This window comes from Stigmatopora nigra, chromosome 8 (assembly GCF_051989575.1).
Source record: "Stigmatopora nigra isolate UIUO_SnigA chromosome 8, RoL_Snig_1.1, whole genome shotgun sequence".
In the NCBI taxonomy this organism is placed as follows: Eukaryota; Metazoa; Chordata; class Actinopteri; order Syngnathiformes; family Syngnathidae; genus Stigmatopora; species Stigmatopora nigra.
In genome coordinates this window covers 3209473-3225734 of record NC_135515.1, presented here as the reverse complement: position 1 = coordinate 3225734, position 16262 = coordinate 3209473, and the positions used below count along the sequence as shown (strand labels likewise).

The following is a 16262-nucleotide window of genomic DNA, read 5'->3' as shown; positions in this document are numbered from 1 at the left end:
ATCCAGGGGTGGGCAAAGTTTTGGGCCCGGGGGCCACATTGACTTAAAAAATTTGACAGATGGGTGGGGTCAGCACAAGATACGATACATATAAAAAAGTGCATCCGTTAACAGTACATATGAAACATAAACAGAAAAAAAACGACTCAAGTATTAACATACTCATCACTCATCAATAAAATAAAAAGTATAAAGTACAAAGTCAAGTCAAAAGGAATGTATTAAGAAATATTAAAATGTCATTTAAAAATAGATAGAGGGGCTTAACCCATTGTATTCCATGTGAACAGGCACGGTGGCTCGTCAGGTGGCCTCACCGTCCGCACACACTCTGGCCGCAGACGACGTGGTCAGTTGTTGTCTGGATCTGAGCGTGCCCAGCATCTCCTTCCGGATCAACGGGCACCCGGTTCAGGGCATGTTTGAAAACTTCAATGTAGATGCCCTCTTCTTCCCCGTCGTTAGTTTCTCCGCTGGAGTCAAGTAAGACCAACTTATTTTGTTTCTTTCCTTCACAAAAAATGTGTATATATATTTATATATTTCCACCAGAGCCCGTTTCCTATTGGGCGGTCGTCACGGAGACTTCAAGTTCCTTCCCCCGCCGGGCTACGCGCCATGTTACGAAGCTCTTCTCCCCAGAGAAAGGATGCGCCTCGAGCCCATCAAAGAGTACAAACACGACTTTGGTGGGGTACGAAACCTGCTTGGGCCCACCCTGTCGCTCACCCATACATCTTTCACACCCTGTCCGGTGGACACAGTTCAGGTAAGGGAAAGCAAAATATATTTTTTTAAATATTTACGCCTCCCACCTGATCCAAATGTCCTTTTCTCTAGATTGTATTGCCTCCACATCTGGAAAGAATTCGAGAAAAGTTAGCAGAGAATATTCATGAGCTCTGGGCCATCACCCGCATCGAACAAGGATGGACGTACGGAACGGTGAGTGTGGAAATTGATGAAAAGTATCCATTCACACTCAATTTAGTGTAAACAACGAACAGGGAGGCGTGGCTTTGGCCCATTGGTCCCATTGGCTTCTTTACAATTAGCTTAGCATGTTTGTTTTCAATGCGGGAGGAAACCAAGTTACCTGTAGAAAACCCACATAGGATTAAGTACGGAGAGAATATGCAAACCTAAAATAGAGGTTTTTACAAGTTATTTTCAATACCATAAGTATAAATAACCATAAAAGTAGTACATCAAACTCCCATGTGGCACATTAAAAAGTTTTCACCTTTTAAAAAAACTCTTTGACAGGAATGAATTGAACATATTTTGCTATTTTTTTTTTTTACTCAAAACTCTTTATTTATTTATAATCCACAGTTCAGAGACGACAACAAAAAACTTCATCCCTGCTTGGTGGACTTCCAGGGTCTCCCCGAACCCGAGAGGAATTACAACCTACAAATGTCGGGAGAGACTTTAAAGTGAGTTTTATGTTCCAAATTGAGGAAAAAATTGAGGAATTAATGCCAATCACAGTAGAAAATGGACAAAATCTGGCTAACAATATCAAAATTGGGTCAGAAAATCATATCTCTCTAATAATAATGTATTTTTCTTCCTCGACAGAACTCTCCTGGCTCTGGGATGTCACGTGGGCATGGGTGACGAAAAAGCGGAAGAAAACCTCAAGAAAATCAAGCTGCCAAAGACGTACGTTAGCCAACATCTTATTTACTCGCGTATAAGCCTCACCATGAAAGTCCGCTTCTTTCCGTCCATTTTTCAGCTATATCATGAGCAACGGGTACAAACCAGCGCCGCTTGACCTCAATCACGTTAAGCTGACTCCCAACCAGAACCAACTGGTGGAAAAACTGGCAGAAAACGGACACAATGTTTGGGCTAGAGACCGCGTTCGACAAGGGTGGACTTACAGCATAGTTCAGGTAAGAAAAATAGAAGAAAATATGACCAGTTTGACCACTTTGTCTGCCATTTTCTTAGGATATCCTAAGTAAGCGAAATCCACGCCTGGTGCCTTATAACTTGTTGGATGAAAGAACGAAGAAAACCAACAGGGACAGTGTTAACAATGCTGTCCGCACTCTGATTGGCTACGGCTATAACATTGAGCCACCGGATCAGGAGAGCAGTAAGGCATCTTTTTAGGCTGCTACTGTGTTCAGAAGGGATGCGTTTTGTGACGTTAATTCGCCAAATTCTGGTTTGGGTTCCCATCGACCTCAACGTCGGAATAAAATCTGAAAAATGTTGCTTCCCGTACAAATAAGTCACATGATGACTTTAATTTCATCTTTTAACAGCATTTTTTGGTCCTATTGTGACTATAATCTTCTAATATTACGCCAAAAGTTGTTTTATTTTGATACAGACCTTATGTTGCCAGTTCACTATATCCCGAAATTCTGGTTGTGATGTCACAACCAGAATTGACAATCATCTCTAGATTTCCAGTGATGCATTCGCGATTAATTATTGCTAAAATGAGTACGTTGCATAGTAACAAGAGAACAAAAAAGTCAATGGATACCATCCTAGCTCATTTTTAGGGGGTGGAGCCAAGGCAGTTGGGGAAAAGATGATAAATTAGGATGTTATTAAGGCTTGTCTGTCACTTTTATGATTGGATTGTTCCGCTATTTCATCGATGCTATTGGGTGACCAGAAAAAAACGCATCCAGTCTGAACGCAGAATTTACAATTAGGCCTACGTTGTTATTTTCACGTGATGGGTGTCGCCCTAATCCGCAGCCGGCCACGCCCTGGAGAACGTCCGTGGCGACAAGGTCCGACTCTTCCGGGCCGAGAGGTCGTACGCCATCACGCAAGGGAAATGGTACTTTGAATTCGAGGCCGTGAGCACGGGGGAGATGCGAGTGGGTTGGGCTCGGCCCAGCGTCCGCTCGGACACCGAACTGGGAGCGGATGAGCTGGCTTACGTCTTTAACGGTAATAAGGTCAGTCTTGATTTTTATTCTATTTTAATAGTTGAACTTTTTGACAATAACGTCCATCTTGAAAAGCGGCCTGCCATTTCACCACTCCAAATGGCCAATGGAGTCTAAAAAATATTATTTTGATGTTGGGGATTAGCCTTAACAGTTTATTTAATTTAATAGAAAATGTTTAAAAAAATGGGCTCTTTTTAGGCGCAAAGATGGCACGTCGGAAACGAGCCTTTCGGCCGCCAGTGGCAGCCGGGCGACGTTGTCGGCTGCATGATTGACTTGACCGAGATGAACATCATGTTTACGCTCAACGGCGAAATGTTGATCAGCGACTCCGGCTCGGAGATGGCATTTAAAGACATTGAAATCGGAGAAGGTCGGAATTTCACAAAATGGACTTTCCAAAATGCATTTACTCTTATTTATATTCTCTTCTATTTGCTTGTTAGGTTTCATCCCAGTGTGTGCATTGGGCCTATCCCAGGTTGGACGGATTAATCTGGGCCAGAACGTTAGCAGCCTGCGCTACTTTGCCATCTGCGGCCTTCAAGAAGGCTTCGAGCCTTTCGCCATTAATATGAAGCGAGACATTACCATGTGGTTTAGTAAAAGCCTGCCCCAATTTGGTGCTGTCCCTGCTGACCACAACCATTTGGAGGTAAGCATTTAGCGCCAGGGTGTCCAAATTTTCTTCCTCCGAAATTCGCTTTGTAAAAAAAACAAAAGTAAAACGGTTCATTCTTTCATTTTCCCTAGGTTTCCCGAGTAGATGGGACGGTGGACAGCGCCCCCTGTCTGAAACTGACCCACAAGACCTTCGGCTCGCAGAACGCCAACACCGACATGATGTTCCTCAGGCTCAGTATGCCGGTCCAGTTCCACGAGACTTTCAAGATCCCGGCGGGTACCACCCTGCTCACCCGTGCGCTCACCATACCCGAAGACGAAGTGCTGGTGGTGGAGCCCGATTCGGAGTTCGAGGTCCTGAAGAAGTCGGCTAGCCGCAAAGAGCAAGAAGAGGACAAAAAGGAACCGTCAGTGCCGAAGGAGATTTCTGTGGAGAATGAGAAGGACGCCATGTCAGAAAAGGGAAAGAAAAGAGGGTAAGCTTTGTAGGACTACAAATTGGGACATGACATCAACAAGAAAATCTTCTCTACTACTCAGATTTTTCTTCAAAGCTAAAAAGGTCGCCATGACACCTCTGGCTCCTCCTCCCGCCCCTCCGACTGTACCTCGCTTGGTGGAAGACGTGGTTCCTGATGATCGAGATGACCCTGAGATCATCCTAAACACCACCACTGTAAGACGCATATATTTTTATATTTTTTTATTTATATTTTGGGGGAATTTCATAGTGACATGTTTCAAAATGGTCTATTACTACTTTTTCTCCCTAAAAGGTCTGCTCTTTAGAAATCTACAGATCTGGAGATCTCAACTTAGACATATGTAGGTCTAGAGAGAGGAGCTTTGTATACATCTCTTTACCTCTTCTCTTGTTGTATTTCCAGTATTATTATTCGGTGAGGATTTTTGCTGGTCAGGAACCGACTGGCGTTTGGATCGGTTGGGTTACCCCTGACTACCACCAGTTTGATCCGAGCTTCGATTTACCGAAAGTGCGGAACGTCACGGTCACGGTGGGGGACGACAAAGGAAACATCCATGACAGGTGGGTTGCCACTTTTTTCCATCTTTTCAAAAAGCAAACCTAGTGTTGCACCGATATACCACTAAAATGTCTTAATCTGTGTACTACTTGTAATTCATTTCCAATAGCATGAAGCATAGCAACTGTTACATGGTGTGGGGAGGCGACCTGGTGAGCACTCAGCAGACCCGCTTCAGCCAAGAAGACATGGTAGTGGGTTGCCTGGTGGACTTGGCCACGGGCCTCATGACCTTCACAGCCAACGGCAAGGAAATTAACGCCTTCTACCAGGTGAACCCATCCTCCTCCAATCTATTTCATGAAGTGTATCTCGTTCTGCTCTAAGTACAAAGGTTTTGTCTCAGGTGGAGCCCAACACCAAGCTCTTTCCTGCCGTCTTCATCCAACCTTCCAGCCAGAACATGGTCCAGCTGGAGCTTGGAAAACTCAAGGTCCGCCAATCTTTATGTTTTCATTGTTTCATCAAGACTGTCTAACTTTTTACTTGGCGTCCTCAGAACATCATGCCGATCTCGGCCGCCATGTTCCGTAGCGAGCGCAAGAACCCGGTCCCCCAGTGCCCCCCGAGGCTGGATGTCCAGATGTTGACCCCGGTTATTTGGAGTCGAATGCCCAATCGCTTCCTCAACCCAGAAGTGGGTAAAGTCAACGAGAAGCTGGGCTGGATGGTGGAGTGTACCGAGCCGCTCATCATGATGGCTCTTCATATCCCGGAGGAAAATAGGTGGGACGCCGATATCGGCCTGACAACAACTGACCACTAGCATAGCATAACATAACGCAGCACTGCCTAACTTATTTTCAGATGTATTGACATCCTGGAACTGTCAGAGCGCCACGACCTGATGAAGTTCCACTACCACACCCTCATGCTGTACTGCGCTGTGTGCGCCCTGGGCAACAACCGAGTAGCTCACGCACTCTGCAGCCACGTGGACGAGTCGCAGCTATTTTACGCCATCGAGAACACCTACCTGCCGGGTCCCCTACGCAGCGGCTACTACGACCTTCTCATCAGCATCCACTTGGAGTCGGCCAAACGGGCGCGTCTGGGCACTAACAAGGAGTTCATCGTGCCCATGACGGAGGAGACGCTCAGTATCAACCTCTATCCTGACGCTAAGAAGGCTCACGCCCTTCCCGGGGTGGGGCTCAACACCTGTTTGCGCCCCAAGCTGCATTTTTCATCCATCAACTTTGTGGGAATGGATCCAGACCTGTATACGCTTAGCCCTATTTTTCCGCTGCAGGTAAGACAAATTGAATTTGTATTTGAATGGAATTGGAATTGAGATTGGGAATGAATTGGAATTGGAATTGAGATTGGGATTGAATTGGAATTAAATGGAATTGGAATTGGGAATTGAATTGGGAATTGAATTGCAAATTGAATTGGAAAAATTGAATTGAGAATTGAATTGAAATGGAATTGAAATGGAATTGAAATGGAATTGAAATGGAATTGAAATGGAATTGAAATGGAATTGAAATGGAATTGAAATGGAATTGAAATGGAATTGAAATGGAATTGAAATGGAATTGAAATGGAATTGAAATGGAATTGAAATGGAATGGAAATGAAATTAAAAGGGAATTGAATTGGAATTGAATTGCAATTGAATGCTTCAAAATAGCGACATCCTAGTTTTTAATAAAGCAACATGTTTTTAAAACTCTTGCAACACAAAACTACAAATAAAGTGTTGTTATTGTACTGCGTTTCAGGAGCTAAAGACCCGAGCAATCAGCATGCTAACGGAAGCCGTCTTGGACGGTAGCCAAGCCATGCGCGATCCCGTAGGAGGCAGTGTGGAGTTCCATTTCGTGCCCATTCTCAAGCTGATCAGCACGTTGCTCATCATGGGCATCTTCAATGACGAAGACACCAAACACATCCTCAAGATGATTGACCCCAACGTCTTCAGCGGGAAGGAACAGGACGAGGGCGATGCGGAGGAGGCGAAAGGCGGAGTTGGCGAGGAGGCGGAGCCAGAAGACGACGAGGAAGAAGAGGAGGAGGAGCTGAAAGCTCTGGAAAATGCAGAGGATGAAGAAGATGAGCAAAAGTCGGAAGGAGAAGAAGTCTTGGGCAAAAAGGTGGGCGGGGAAAAGCAAGAAGATGAGAAGGAAGCGGAGATGATGGAGGCGGAGCCTAAAGAAGAAGAAGAGGGTCTGGAGGAGGGGTTGCTTCAAATGAAGTTGCCGGAATCTGTCAAATTGCAGGTTAGAAAGATGCGGAAATGATTTTACTGGACTCAATTTGACTAAATCTCATTTTTCTTGTCAGATGTGCACACTGCTTCAGTACTTCTGCGACTGCGAGCTGCGACACCGCGTGGAAGCCATCGTGGCCTACTCGGACAACTTTGTGCACGAAATTCAGAGTAACCAGCGTGTTCGCTACAACCAGCTGATGACGGCTTTTACCATGTCGGCGGCTGAAACTGCACGCAAGACCCGGGAGTTCCGTTCGCCGCCACAAGATCAGGTAACGAAAATAAATATTGGGAAAATTATGTATTTTATTTATGTATTTTTAACTTTTTAACAGTGATTTTTGAAAATCATTGATTGACTCCAGCACCCCCGCGACCCTTGTGATTATAAGCGACTTGGATAGGGAATTAAATTATGGATTTTAGAATAATATTATTCATAACTTCACTGTTTTTAATGCTATTGTACATGTATAGAAAACTAATCATTAACATTAATGGGATTTTCAATGAACAAATGAATCATTTGATAAAGTAAAAATGTTCACAGTTAGCAAAAGGCTTCATTTTTATTCTCATTTTTTTATCGGAAAGGTTCTTTTGCTGACCAATTTCAAACACAGTCCCGAGGACGAAGATTGTCCCGTACCTGAGGACGTGCGAGACACTTTGGGCGACTTTCACACCGACCTCCTCCTTCATTGTGGTCAGTATTCCCAGAAACAATTTTCGTATTTATTTCTTCGCCATCCTCAATCAAAACTTTTACCCCCCTTCCCCCTCGCAGGGGTCCACATTGAGGAGGAGACAGAGGAGGAGCAAGTGGTCACCTCGCTAAGTGGGCGTCTCCTCAGCTTAGTGGAGAAAGTGAAGAACTTGCGAAAAAAGGAAGAAGACGAAAAGCCCGAGCCAGAGGACGAAGCCAAACCCAGTGAGACGTCTTGGTTTGAAAGTCGGAAGTAACTGGCGTATAAAACGTCTTTTCTATGTCCTCAGGCACCCTCCAGGAGCTGATTTCCCACACCATGATCCATTGGGCCCAAGAGTCGTTTATTCAGAACCCGGAGTTGGTTCGCCTGATGTTCAGCTTGCTCCATCGGCAGTACGACGGGCTGGGGGAGTTGATCCGGGCCTTGCCCAAAGCCTACGCTATCAACGCCGTGTCCTATCAGGACACCATGGACCTCCTGGAGTGTTTGGGACAGATCCGATCGCTGCTTATCGTCCAGATGGGCCCGGAAGAGGAGAGACTCATGATCCAGAGCATTGGGTTAGGATCTTTTTAGTCAGAGATGGGTGGGTGACATGGGTGGACCAGCCTATGTCAAAAAACAGCCCTTAAAACAGGGGATATAATATTTAGAATTTTTTTCTTATAAATGGTTTAAAAGAACTGGATTATAAGCCCTGAATATTCAGTTTTTTTATAGATATAAAACAATGTTTATTTTAGCTTTTTTTTAAATATATTAGATATTTAGATTTTACAAAATGATTTTTGAACTAAAAACAGAAAAAAATGATCAAAAAATGACAATTTTTGATTTAAAAGGGGGAAAATCAGGAAATTTAATATACATCAATACTCTTCATTTTAATTTGATCCTAAAACAGAAAGTGGGCGGGCACTCATCATTTACTTTCCCGGGCCTCACAAAATGATGTGGCGGGCCAGATTTGACCCCCGAACCACCACTTTGACACATCTGCCTTAAAACATTCTAATCGACCCTGATTTTGATTTCCCCAGGAACATCATGAACAATAAAGTGTTCTACCAGCACCCCAACTTGATGAGAGCCCTCGGTATGCACGAGACCGTCATGGAGGTGATGGTCAATGTGTTGGGTGGGGGTGGAGACTCCAAGGTAGGCCATCTTCCCACTAAAAACCTCCACCCTGGCGGTCTTAAAGCAGACATTTGACAAGATGTCTCACATTTTTTGTCCACAGGAGATCCGCTTCCCACAAATGGTGACCAACTGCTGCCGATTCCTTTGCTACTTCTGCCGAATTAGTCGACAGAACCAACGATCCATGTTCGACCATCTTGGTTACCTGCTGCAAAACAGTGGCATCGGACTCGGTGAGTGTCCAACTCGAGGCATGAGGGCTGGCTGGCTCTAGAGGTGGCTGTGTAGTTCCCGTCCAAAAGAGTGCTTTTTAGCCAAAGCAATACAAATACTCAATACCAATTAACATACATGAACTCTTGTCTCTGAATTTCTTGGCCAATCATCTTATTTTCAGGCTGTTAGACGAACGAAATTGCAATCACAACACTGTCTAAAACAACTATCTGTCATATGCTTCTGACTCTTAGGCATGCGTGGTTCGACTCCTCTGGATGTGGCGGCGGCGTCTTGCATCGACAACAACGAGCTAGCTTTAGCCCTGCAGGAGCAGGACTTAGAAATGGTTTGAAAACCGAGCAAAAAAACCCCAAAACCATTACACCAGACCTTATTTTAAGTATTTTTTAATGATGGTACTGTATGTTACAGGTGGTGACGTACTTGGCAGGCTGTGGTCTACGAATGTGTCCTATGCTTCTCTCCAAGGGTTACCCCGACATTGCCTGGAACCCTTGTGGAGGGGAAAGATATTTGGATTTCCTGCGATTTGCAGTCTTTGTCAATGGTAAAGTTGCTCCTCTCTTCTCGTCATTTACCTTTCGTTTTAGTCATTACTTTTGCTCCAGTTAGTTTTATTCTACCGCATTTTCTCGCATATAAGTCGCACCCACATATAAGCCTCACCCTTAAAATTGCCTTAAAATTGTTGAATTTTACAATTTACGGCATGTATGCAAGAAAATGTGGTATTTTTTTTTGCAGGCGAGAGCGTGGAGGAGAACGCCAACGTGGTGGTGCGTCTTCTCATCCGCCGACCCGAATGCTTCGGCCCGGCGCTGAGAGGAGAGGGCGGCAACGGTTTACTGGCCGCCATGGAGGAAGCCATTAAAATCTCCGAGGATCCTGCTAGGGATGGACCAACTGTCAAAAAAGATAGACGCTTTATGTGGGTTTTCCTCGAGCTCCTCTACATTGTTGGGTCTTGGGACCTTCATTCACGTTGGACGAACTCCTCGGTTATTTTGTCAGGTTCGGCGGAGAAGAGCAACAGGAGGAAAGTCGGGTCCACCTGGGAAACGCCATCATGTCCTTCTACTCGGCCCTCATCGATTTGCTGGGACGCTGCGCCCCAGAAATGCACGTGAGTGAAGATGCTCTTCCCAGAATGGTTCCTACGGACTCTTGATGTTTCTTTTGACGTCCATTAGTTGATCCAAGCTGGAAAGGGCGAAGCTCTGAGGATCCGAGCCATCTTGAGATCACTGGTTCCCATTGAGGATCTGGTGGGGGTCATCAGCTTGCCCGTGCAGATCCCAGCTCACGGCAAAGGTATGAGTCCGGGCCCCATCAGGTGGTCAATGGCCTGATGGCTGCTGTTTAATGCTTTTTTTTGTATTGGGGGCTTTCCAGATGGCCAGGTGGTGGAACCCAAGATGTCTGCCAGCTTCGTACCCGACCACAAAGCCTCCATGGTGCTCTTTCTGGACAGAGTGTACGGTATTGAGAACCAGGACTTCCTTCTACATGTGCTGGAGGTCGGATTCCTGCCTGATATGAGGGCGGCGGCGTCTCTGGACACGGTGAGTTTGTTCTGGAAATCTTTTTTGTTTTGTTTTTGTTTTTGCACGGCCAATTACTATTCTGGCTTTTACTTTCTAACTCAAGTCATTTTGGAAATCTGTCTGTTTTGGTCGTGATAGAGTGTAGCTTTTCCAAACTTCTTCTAGATCTCATTTCTATTATCATCTTTTATTTGAAATTCCAGTGGCATATTTTATATTTAATTAACTCAGATGATGTTTTTTTTTGTTACTACTGAATTCAGAGAAAATTGCTTAGTTTTTTTTTATGATGAAAGAAAAGGTTGTAGTACCTCATTCGTTCTTTGGGGTTTCTCCCAATGAAGACATATTTATTTCCATCAGAGCTGATCAAAGTTGTAACCCAGTCAAACTCTCTCTTTATAGGCGGCCTTCAGCACCACAGAAATGGCACTAGCCCTGAACCGCTACCTCAGCTCGGCCGTCCTGCCTCTACTGACCAAGTGCGCCCCCCTCTTCGCCGGCACGGACCACCGCGCCATCATGATCGACTCCATGCTCCACACCATCTACCGGCTATCTCGTGGCCGAGCCCTCACCAAAGCCCAGCGGGATGTGATCGAAGAATGCCTGATGTCGCTTTGCAGGTCAGTCTAGGAAACAAAAAAAAACTTGGGGGTGCTATGAACGATGCTCACGGCGTTCTGTGGGCAGGTACCTCCGGCCATCCATGCTCCAACACCTGCTCAGGAGATTAGTATTTGACGTACCCATCCTCAACGAATACGCCAAGATGCCTCTTAAGGTTTGCCATTTTCTACTAACCAACCGCTACTTGAAAATAAAATATCAACGATTCCAAACGATTTCCGCAGCTTCTGACCAATCACTACGAGCGATGCTGGAAGTACTACTGCCTGCCCAATGGCTGGGCAAATTTCGGGGTGACGTCAGAGGAAGAACTACATCTTTCCCGAAAACTCTTCTGGGGAATCTTTGAGTCTTTGGCTCACAAGGTACTGGAAAACCACCTTGAATGGCAACCGAAAAAAATCATTGAGTTGGGTAACTCTAAGTCTTTGCCCCATAGAAATTTGAGGCGGAGCTCTTCAAGATCGCCATGCCATGCCTGTGTGGCATCGCCGGAGCCATCCCACCCGATTACGTGGACGCCACTTACTCCTCTCATACCGAGAAAAAGGCGTCTGTGGATGCCGAGGGGAACTTTGACCCCAAACCTGTGGAGACCACCAAGTGAGATTGGATAGGCATTTGTCAGTTTGTCTAATTGTTTGTCCAAACAAAATGTCCTTTTGTCAATAGCACCATCATCCCCGAGAGGTTGGACGTCTTCATTAACAAATACGCAGAGCATACTCATGATAAATGGGCATTTGAAAAGGTGGGTGATTAAATCATGGGAATGTCAATTTTTTCCATCCATGCTAATGTCTGTCCATTCACAGATTCAGAACAACTGGACTTACGGAGAAACCTTGGACGAGGACGCCAAAACTCACCCCATGTTGAGGCCGTACAAAACATTTTCCGAAAAGGTTTCCGTCAAATTATTTCTCGTAATGCCCGGATGTTTGGTCGCCAAAATTATATTCACCCGGGCGACCAAACGTCCAGGTGACCAAATGTCCGGGTGACCAAATGTCCGGGCGACCAAACGTCCGGGCGACCAAATGTCCAGTCACGAGCGTGGCCAGGTACTTGACCTTTTCCATGTTGTCTCTCAGGACAAAGAAATCTATCGTTGGCCTATCAAAGAGTCCATCAAAGCCATGATAGCGTGGGAGTGGACCTTGGAGAAAGCCCGAGACGGCGAAGGAGAGGCGGAGAAGACGACAGGGACGGCCACGCGCAAAATCTCACAAACTGCTCAGGTTCTAGTTTACGTTCACCTTGGTGGTTTAGTGGCAGCCTTAAATGAAACCCATTTTTTTTTGTCTTTAGGCAACTTATGATCCCAGTCAATGTTACAATCCTCAACCCATAGACATCGCGGGAATGGCTTTATCCAGAGAGTTGCAGGTATGTATTGGAAATTCATTTAGTCATTTGTTAATTCCAGTTTTTTTTCTAAACTCGATAACCAGTTAATGATATTCATTCACTTTTCCTGGTGAGAGTTGGAGGGGTGCTGGAGTCCCTACCATTGAAAATTTAGTAATATGAAACAGGAAATGTTGACTGGTTTTTCCTTTCGTTTTTCATTGAAACAAAGCAAAATATTGACAGTTTTGGCTTTTTAATATAAAAACAGAACATAAATAGGGTATAATATGTAATTTTTTTCCGAAAAATAAATCTTATACTAAAAAATGTATACAATATTGGCTCGTATCAGGCTTAAAATTAAGATTTGGACAAATTTTAATGTTTATCAATAATCTATTGACCATTATAAAATCTGTCAAGTCATTCTCTTTGTTTTGGACAGCCCATTTGTCAGTCAAATTATCCCGTATAATAAAACCATGACCTTTGAAAAATGCATTTGTCTATTTACTTCCCAGTCAATGGCCGAGCAACTGGCGGAGAACTACCACAACACTTGGGGCAGAAAAAAGAAGTTAGAGCTTCAATCCAAAGGTCACAATCTTCATCACCAAGTCTTTATAGAAAGGTAAATTAACCCAAACTTCTGATTTCAGGCGGTGGGACTCATCCTCTGCTGGTACCTTACGACACACTGACCGCCAAAGAGAAGGCCAGAGACCGAGAAAAAGCCCAGGACTTGCTCAAGTTCCTCCAACTCAACGGTTACGCCGTAACCAGGTTGGTTTTCACATGGTCCAATCGCAGATTGGTATCTAATACACATCCATTTTCAGAGGCATGAAGGACATGGAACAGGACATCTCGTCCATCGAGAAGCGATTCGCCTACGGATTTTTGCAGAAACTGCTCAAATGGATGGACATTGCGCAGGAGTTTATCGCTCATTTGGGTGCGCCAGATCGGCTAAAGTCGGCGATTGGACTCCTGACATCACATCACGTCAATGTGGCTTTGTTTTTCTCTTGGCAGAGGCCGTGGTTAGCAGTGGTCGTGTTGAGAAGTCGCCTCATGAGCAAGAGATTAAATTCTTCGCTAAGGTATGCCATTCGTTAAGATAGCATCCATTGATTTCCAAGTTTTTGTCAAAAAAGCCTTCTAATTAACCAAATTTATTTCCCCTTGCCAGATTCTCTTGCCGCTCGTCAATCAGTACTTCAAGAACCACTGCTTGTACTTTTTGTCCACTCCTGCCAAAGTCCTGGGCAGTGGAGGACATTCGTCCAATAAGGAGAAGGAGATGATCGCCAGGTAAGTTTGTCCATCTTTCTGTCCGTCTTTTCCCTTTCCTAATGTCGGCTCTCCTCGTTTTGGCCTGAAACATCGTTTTCTCCTCCTCTGGTTGTCTCCTTGCCGCCTTCTTTTTTTCCCTCCTCCTTCGTGTCAGTATCTTCTGTAAGTTGGCTGCTTTGGTGAGGCACCGAGTTTCTCTTTTTGGTAAGCAATCTGCACGCTGGTATTTCCTTAGTATCTTTATTCAGTTTGTTGATCTTGCACTTTTTTTTTAACATTCTGCTGCCATCTGTTTTTATTCTGTGCTGCTAACATATTCCTTGGGATTTCATTTTTTGTTATCTGGATTAGTCGAGTACGAGTTTATGATTAGAGTTGAAAAACGGGCCTGTCCAGAAAGGGAGTCTGATACAGAAAGGACATGATGTGGTAATCAACAAAAAGTGACCTAAAATTCCAGAAAATGGAAAATGGACTTGCACTTTTGTCTTTTTAAATTCCCGGGATAAAAAAAAAAGTTCTACCCTAATCTAATCTAATCAAAATTAATTCCTCCACAAATTGTTCAATTTTATAGACAAACCATTCCTTCATTTCTTTTTGTCACGCCATTTAACTCCTTGTTTACTTATTTTTTTCAATTCAATGCACTCATGTGTAAAAATAGCCTTTCCTCGTTTGCAGGGACGGACGCCGGCGCCGTGGTCAACTGCCTCCACATCCTGTCCCGCTCGCTGGACGCCAGGTACGAAGGACTGTTTCCTTGTCTCATATTTCGAAAACAAAAGCAAAATGCCAAGCAACTTTTCCGCCATCCTTAGAACGGTGATGAAATCGGGCCCCGAAATCGTCAAAGCCGGCCTGCGGCAGTTCTTCGAGAGCGCCGCCGACGACATCGAGAAGATGGTGGAGAATCTCAAGCTGGGCAAAATGTCTAGCCGCAACCAGGTGAGGAAGACAAGACAAAAGAAGTGTTTGGAACCCATCTGATGCGAGTGGACCGGCCTTGCAGGTGAAAGGCGTGGCCCAGAACATCAACTACACCACCAACGCTTTGCTGCCCGTCCTCACGTCCCTGTTCGACCACATCGCCCAGCACCAGTTCGGAGACGACGTGATGAGTGAGTAAGCCAGCTGGTAACAGAGTTTACTGTTGAAGCCAGCTCTCAAAATTATATTCATGAGAGAGAGTTTAATATCTAAGAGAGAGAGAGTTTAATATCTAAGCACTGTTTAAGATCTAAGTACTGTTTAATATCTAAGTACTGTTTAATATCTAAGTACTGTTTAGTATCTTAGTACTGTTTAATATCTAAGTACTGCTTAATATCTAAGTACTGTTTAATATCTAAGTACTGTTTAATATCTAAGTACTGTTTAATATCGTAGTACATTTGACCGGCGACCAAAAGACCGGCGACCAAACGTCCGGTCACGCCTCGGTTGCGTGCCACGGCTGGGCCGCTCGCTGATGACGACCTTGCCTATTTTTTGGTCTCCTCAGTGGACGACCTGCAGATTTCCTGCTATCGGCTCATGTGCAGCATCTACTCGCTGGGCACCGTGAAGACGCCGCACGTGGAAAAGTAGGCGCTTTTTCCTTCGCCATGTCTTCCTTCCTCTCCCTCCATTCTTTCATTTTTTGCCCCTACCCTACAGGCAACGTCCCGCCCTGGGCGAGTGTCTGGCCCACCTGGCGGCCGCCATGCCGGTGGCCTTCCTGGAACCGGAGCTGAACGAATTCAACGCGTTCTCCGTTTACACCACCAAGACGCCACGGGAAAGGACCAGTGAGTCCCTGACGCGAGTTCGGCCAATCACGCCGAGCCCTTTCTCCATTTCCTTTTCTTGCCCCGCCCCCTAGTTTTGGGTCTACCAAGCCAAGTGGAGGAGCTGTGCCCCGACATCCCCGAACTGGACGTCCTGATGAAGGAAATCCGCGACCTGGCCGAGTCGGGGGCGCGCTACACGGAGATGCCGCACGTGATCGAGATCACGCTGCCCATGCTGTGCAATTACCTGCCGCGCTGGTGGGAGCGAGGCCTGGAGAACTTTCCCGACTTGGAGGGCCAGATTTGCACCTGCGTCACTTCCGAACACCTCAACCAACTCCTGGGGAGCATCATGAAGATCGTGGTCAACAATCTGGGCATCGACGAGGCCTCCTGGATGAAGAGGTTGGCGGGTGAGACAACATTCTATAAAAAAATATATTATTCATCAAGTCAGAAAGTACCTGGCTATTGATTTGACCAATATTATTTGAACTAATTCTGGCCCATAAATTGATTTGATCAAGTCATTACATTTTTGCTTTTTTGGTTGTTTTTAGTAGTTTAGGAAGGGAATTGGCAAAAAAAGGATGTGTACATGCTCGTATTAGCGAACTATTGTGTACATGTACTATAGTACTAGTACTACAAGTGTGTGAACTTGTACTACAAGTGTGTGTACTTGTACTACAAGTGTGTGTACTCGTACTACAAGTATGTGTACTCGTACCACAAGTGTGTGTACTCGTACCACAA

At 45.1% G+C, this 16262-nt stretch overlaps 1 protein-coding gene across 1 annotated transcript in view; it reads left to right on the top strand.

Annotated features, from left to right (window-relative positions):
- The window catches only part of ryr1b (ryanodine receptor 1b (skeletal)), a 47113-nt gene that overhangs the window by 10592 nt on the left and 20259 nt on the right, over nucleotides 1-16262 (top strand). Inside the window, exons 21-70 of the mRNA XM_077723036.1 lie at nucleotides 291-483; nucleotides 553-769; nucleotides 841-945; nucleotides 1336-1439; nucleotides 1585-1668; nucleotides 1745-1904; nucleotides 1963-2110; nucleotides 2731-2936; nucleotides 3129-3303; nucleotides 3377-3585; nucleotides 3684-4030; nucleotides 4095-4230; nucleotides 4442-4602; nucleotides 4710-4872; nucleotides 4947-5033; nucleotides 5100-5326; nucleotides 5408-5852; nucleotides 6328-6825; nucleotides 6890-7090; nucleotides 7413-7524; nucleotides 7606-7749; nucleotides 7815-8088; nucleotides 8569-8686; nucleotides 8772-8904; nucleotides 9142-9236; nucleotides 9323-9458; nucleotides 9656-9839; nucleotides 9923-10034; nucleotides 10102-10222; nucleotides 10304-10473; nucleotides 10861-11081; nucleotides 11149-11239; nucleotides 11310-11450; nucleotides 11525-11688; nucleotides 11758-11836; nucleotides 11901-11990; nucleotides 12180-12326; nucleotides 12397-12474; nucleotides 12960-13035; nucleotides 13098-13221; nucleotides 13278-13393; nucleotides 13474-13541; nucleotides 13631-13752; nucleotides 13889-13938; nucleotides 14419-14479; nucleotides 14556-14682; nucleotides 14747-14855; nucleotides 15239-15320; nucleotides 15394-15524; nucleotides 15599-15919. Coding sequence (XP_077579162.1) covers nucleotides 291-483; nucleotides 553-769; nucleotides 841-945; nucleotides 1336-1439; nucleotides 1585-1668; nucleotides 1745-1904; nucleotides 1963-2110; nucleotides 2731-2936; nucleotides 3129-3303; nucleotides 3377-3585; nucleotides 3684-4030; nucleotides 4095-4230; nucleotides 4442-4602; nucleotides 4710-4872; nucleotides 4947-5033; nucleotides 5100-5326; nucleotides 5408-5852; nucleotides 6328-6825; nucleotides 6890-7090; nucleotides 7413-7524; nucleotides 7606-7749; nucleotides 7815-8088; nucleotides 8569-8686; nucleotides 8772-8904; nucleotides 9142-9236; nucleotides 9323-9458; nucleotides 9656-9839; nucleotides 9923-10034; nucleotides 10102-10222; nucleotides 10304-10473; nucleotides 10861-11081; nucleotides 11149-11239; nucleotides 11310-11450; nucleotides 11525-11688; nucleotides 11758-11836; nucleotides 11901-11990; nucleotides 12180-12326; nucleotides 12397-12474; nucleotides 12960-13035; nucleotides 13098-13221; nucleotides 13278-13393; nucleotides 13474-13541; nucleotides 13631-13752; nucleotides 13889-13938; nucleotides 14419-14479; nucleotides 14556-14682; nucleotides 14747-14855; nucleotides 15239-15320; nucleotides 15394-15524; nucleotides 15599-15919 — 7863 coding nt within the window. The remainder of the gene's footprint in view (nucleotides 1-290; nucleotides 484-552; nucleotides 770-840; nucleotides 946-1335; nucleotides 1440-1584; nucleotides 1669-1744; nucleotides 1905-1962; nucleotides 2111-2730; nucleotides 2937-3128; nucleotides 3304-3376; nucleotides 3586-3683; nucleotides 4031-4094; nucleotides 4231-4441; nucleotides 4603-4709; nucleotides 4873-4946; nucleotides 5034-5099; nucleotides 5327-5407; nucleotides 5853-6327; nucleotides 6826-6889; nucleotides 7091-7412; nucleotides 7525-7605; nucleotides 7750-7814; nucleotides 8089-8568; nucleotides 8687-8771; nucleotides 8905-9141; nucleotides 9237-9322; nucleotides 9459-9655; nucleotides 9840-9922; nucleotides 10035-10101; nucleotides 10223-10303; nucleotides 10474-10860; nucleotides 11082-11148; nucleotides 11240-11309; nucleotides 11451-11524; nucleotides 11689-11757; nucleotides 11837-11900; nucleotides 11991-12179; nucleotides 12327-12396; nucleotides 12475-12959; nucleotides 13036-13097; nucleotides 13222-13277; nucleotides 13394-13473; nucleotides 13542-13630; nucleotides 13753-13888; nucleotides 13939-14418; nucleotides 14480-14555; nucleotides 14683-14746; nucleotides 14856-15238; nucleotides 15321-15393; nucleotides 15525-15598; nucleotides 15920-16262) is intronic.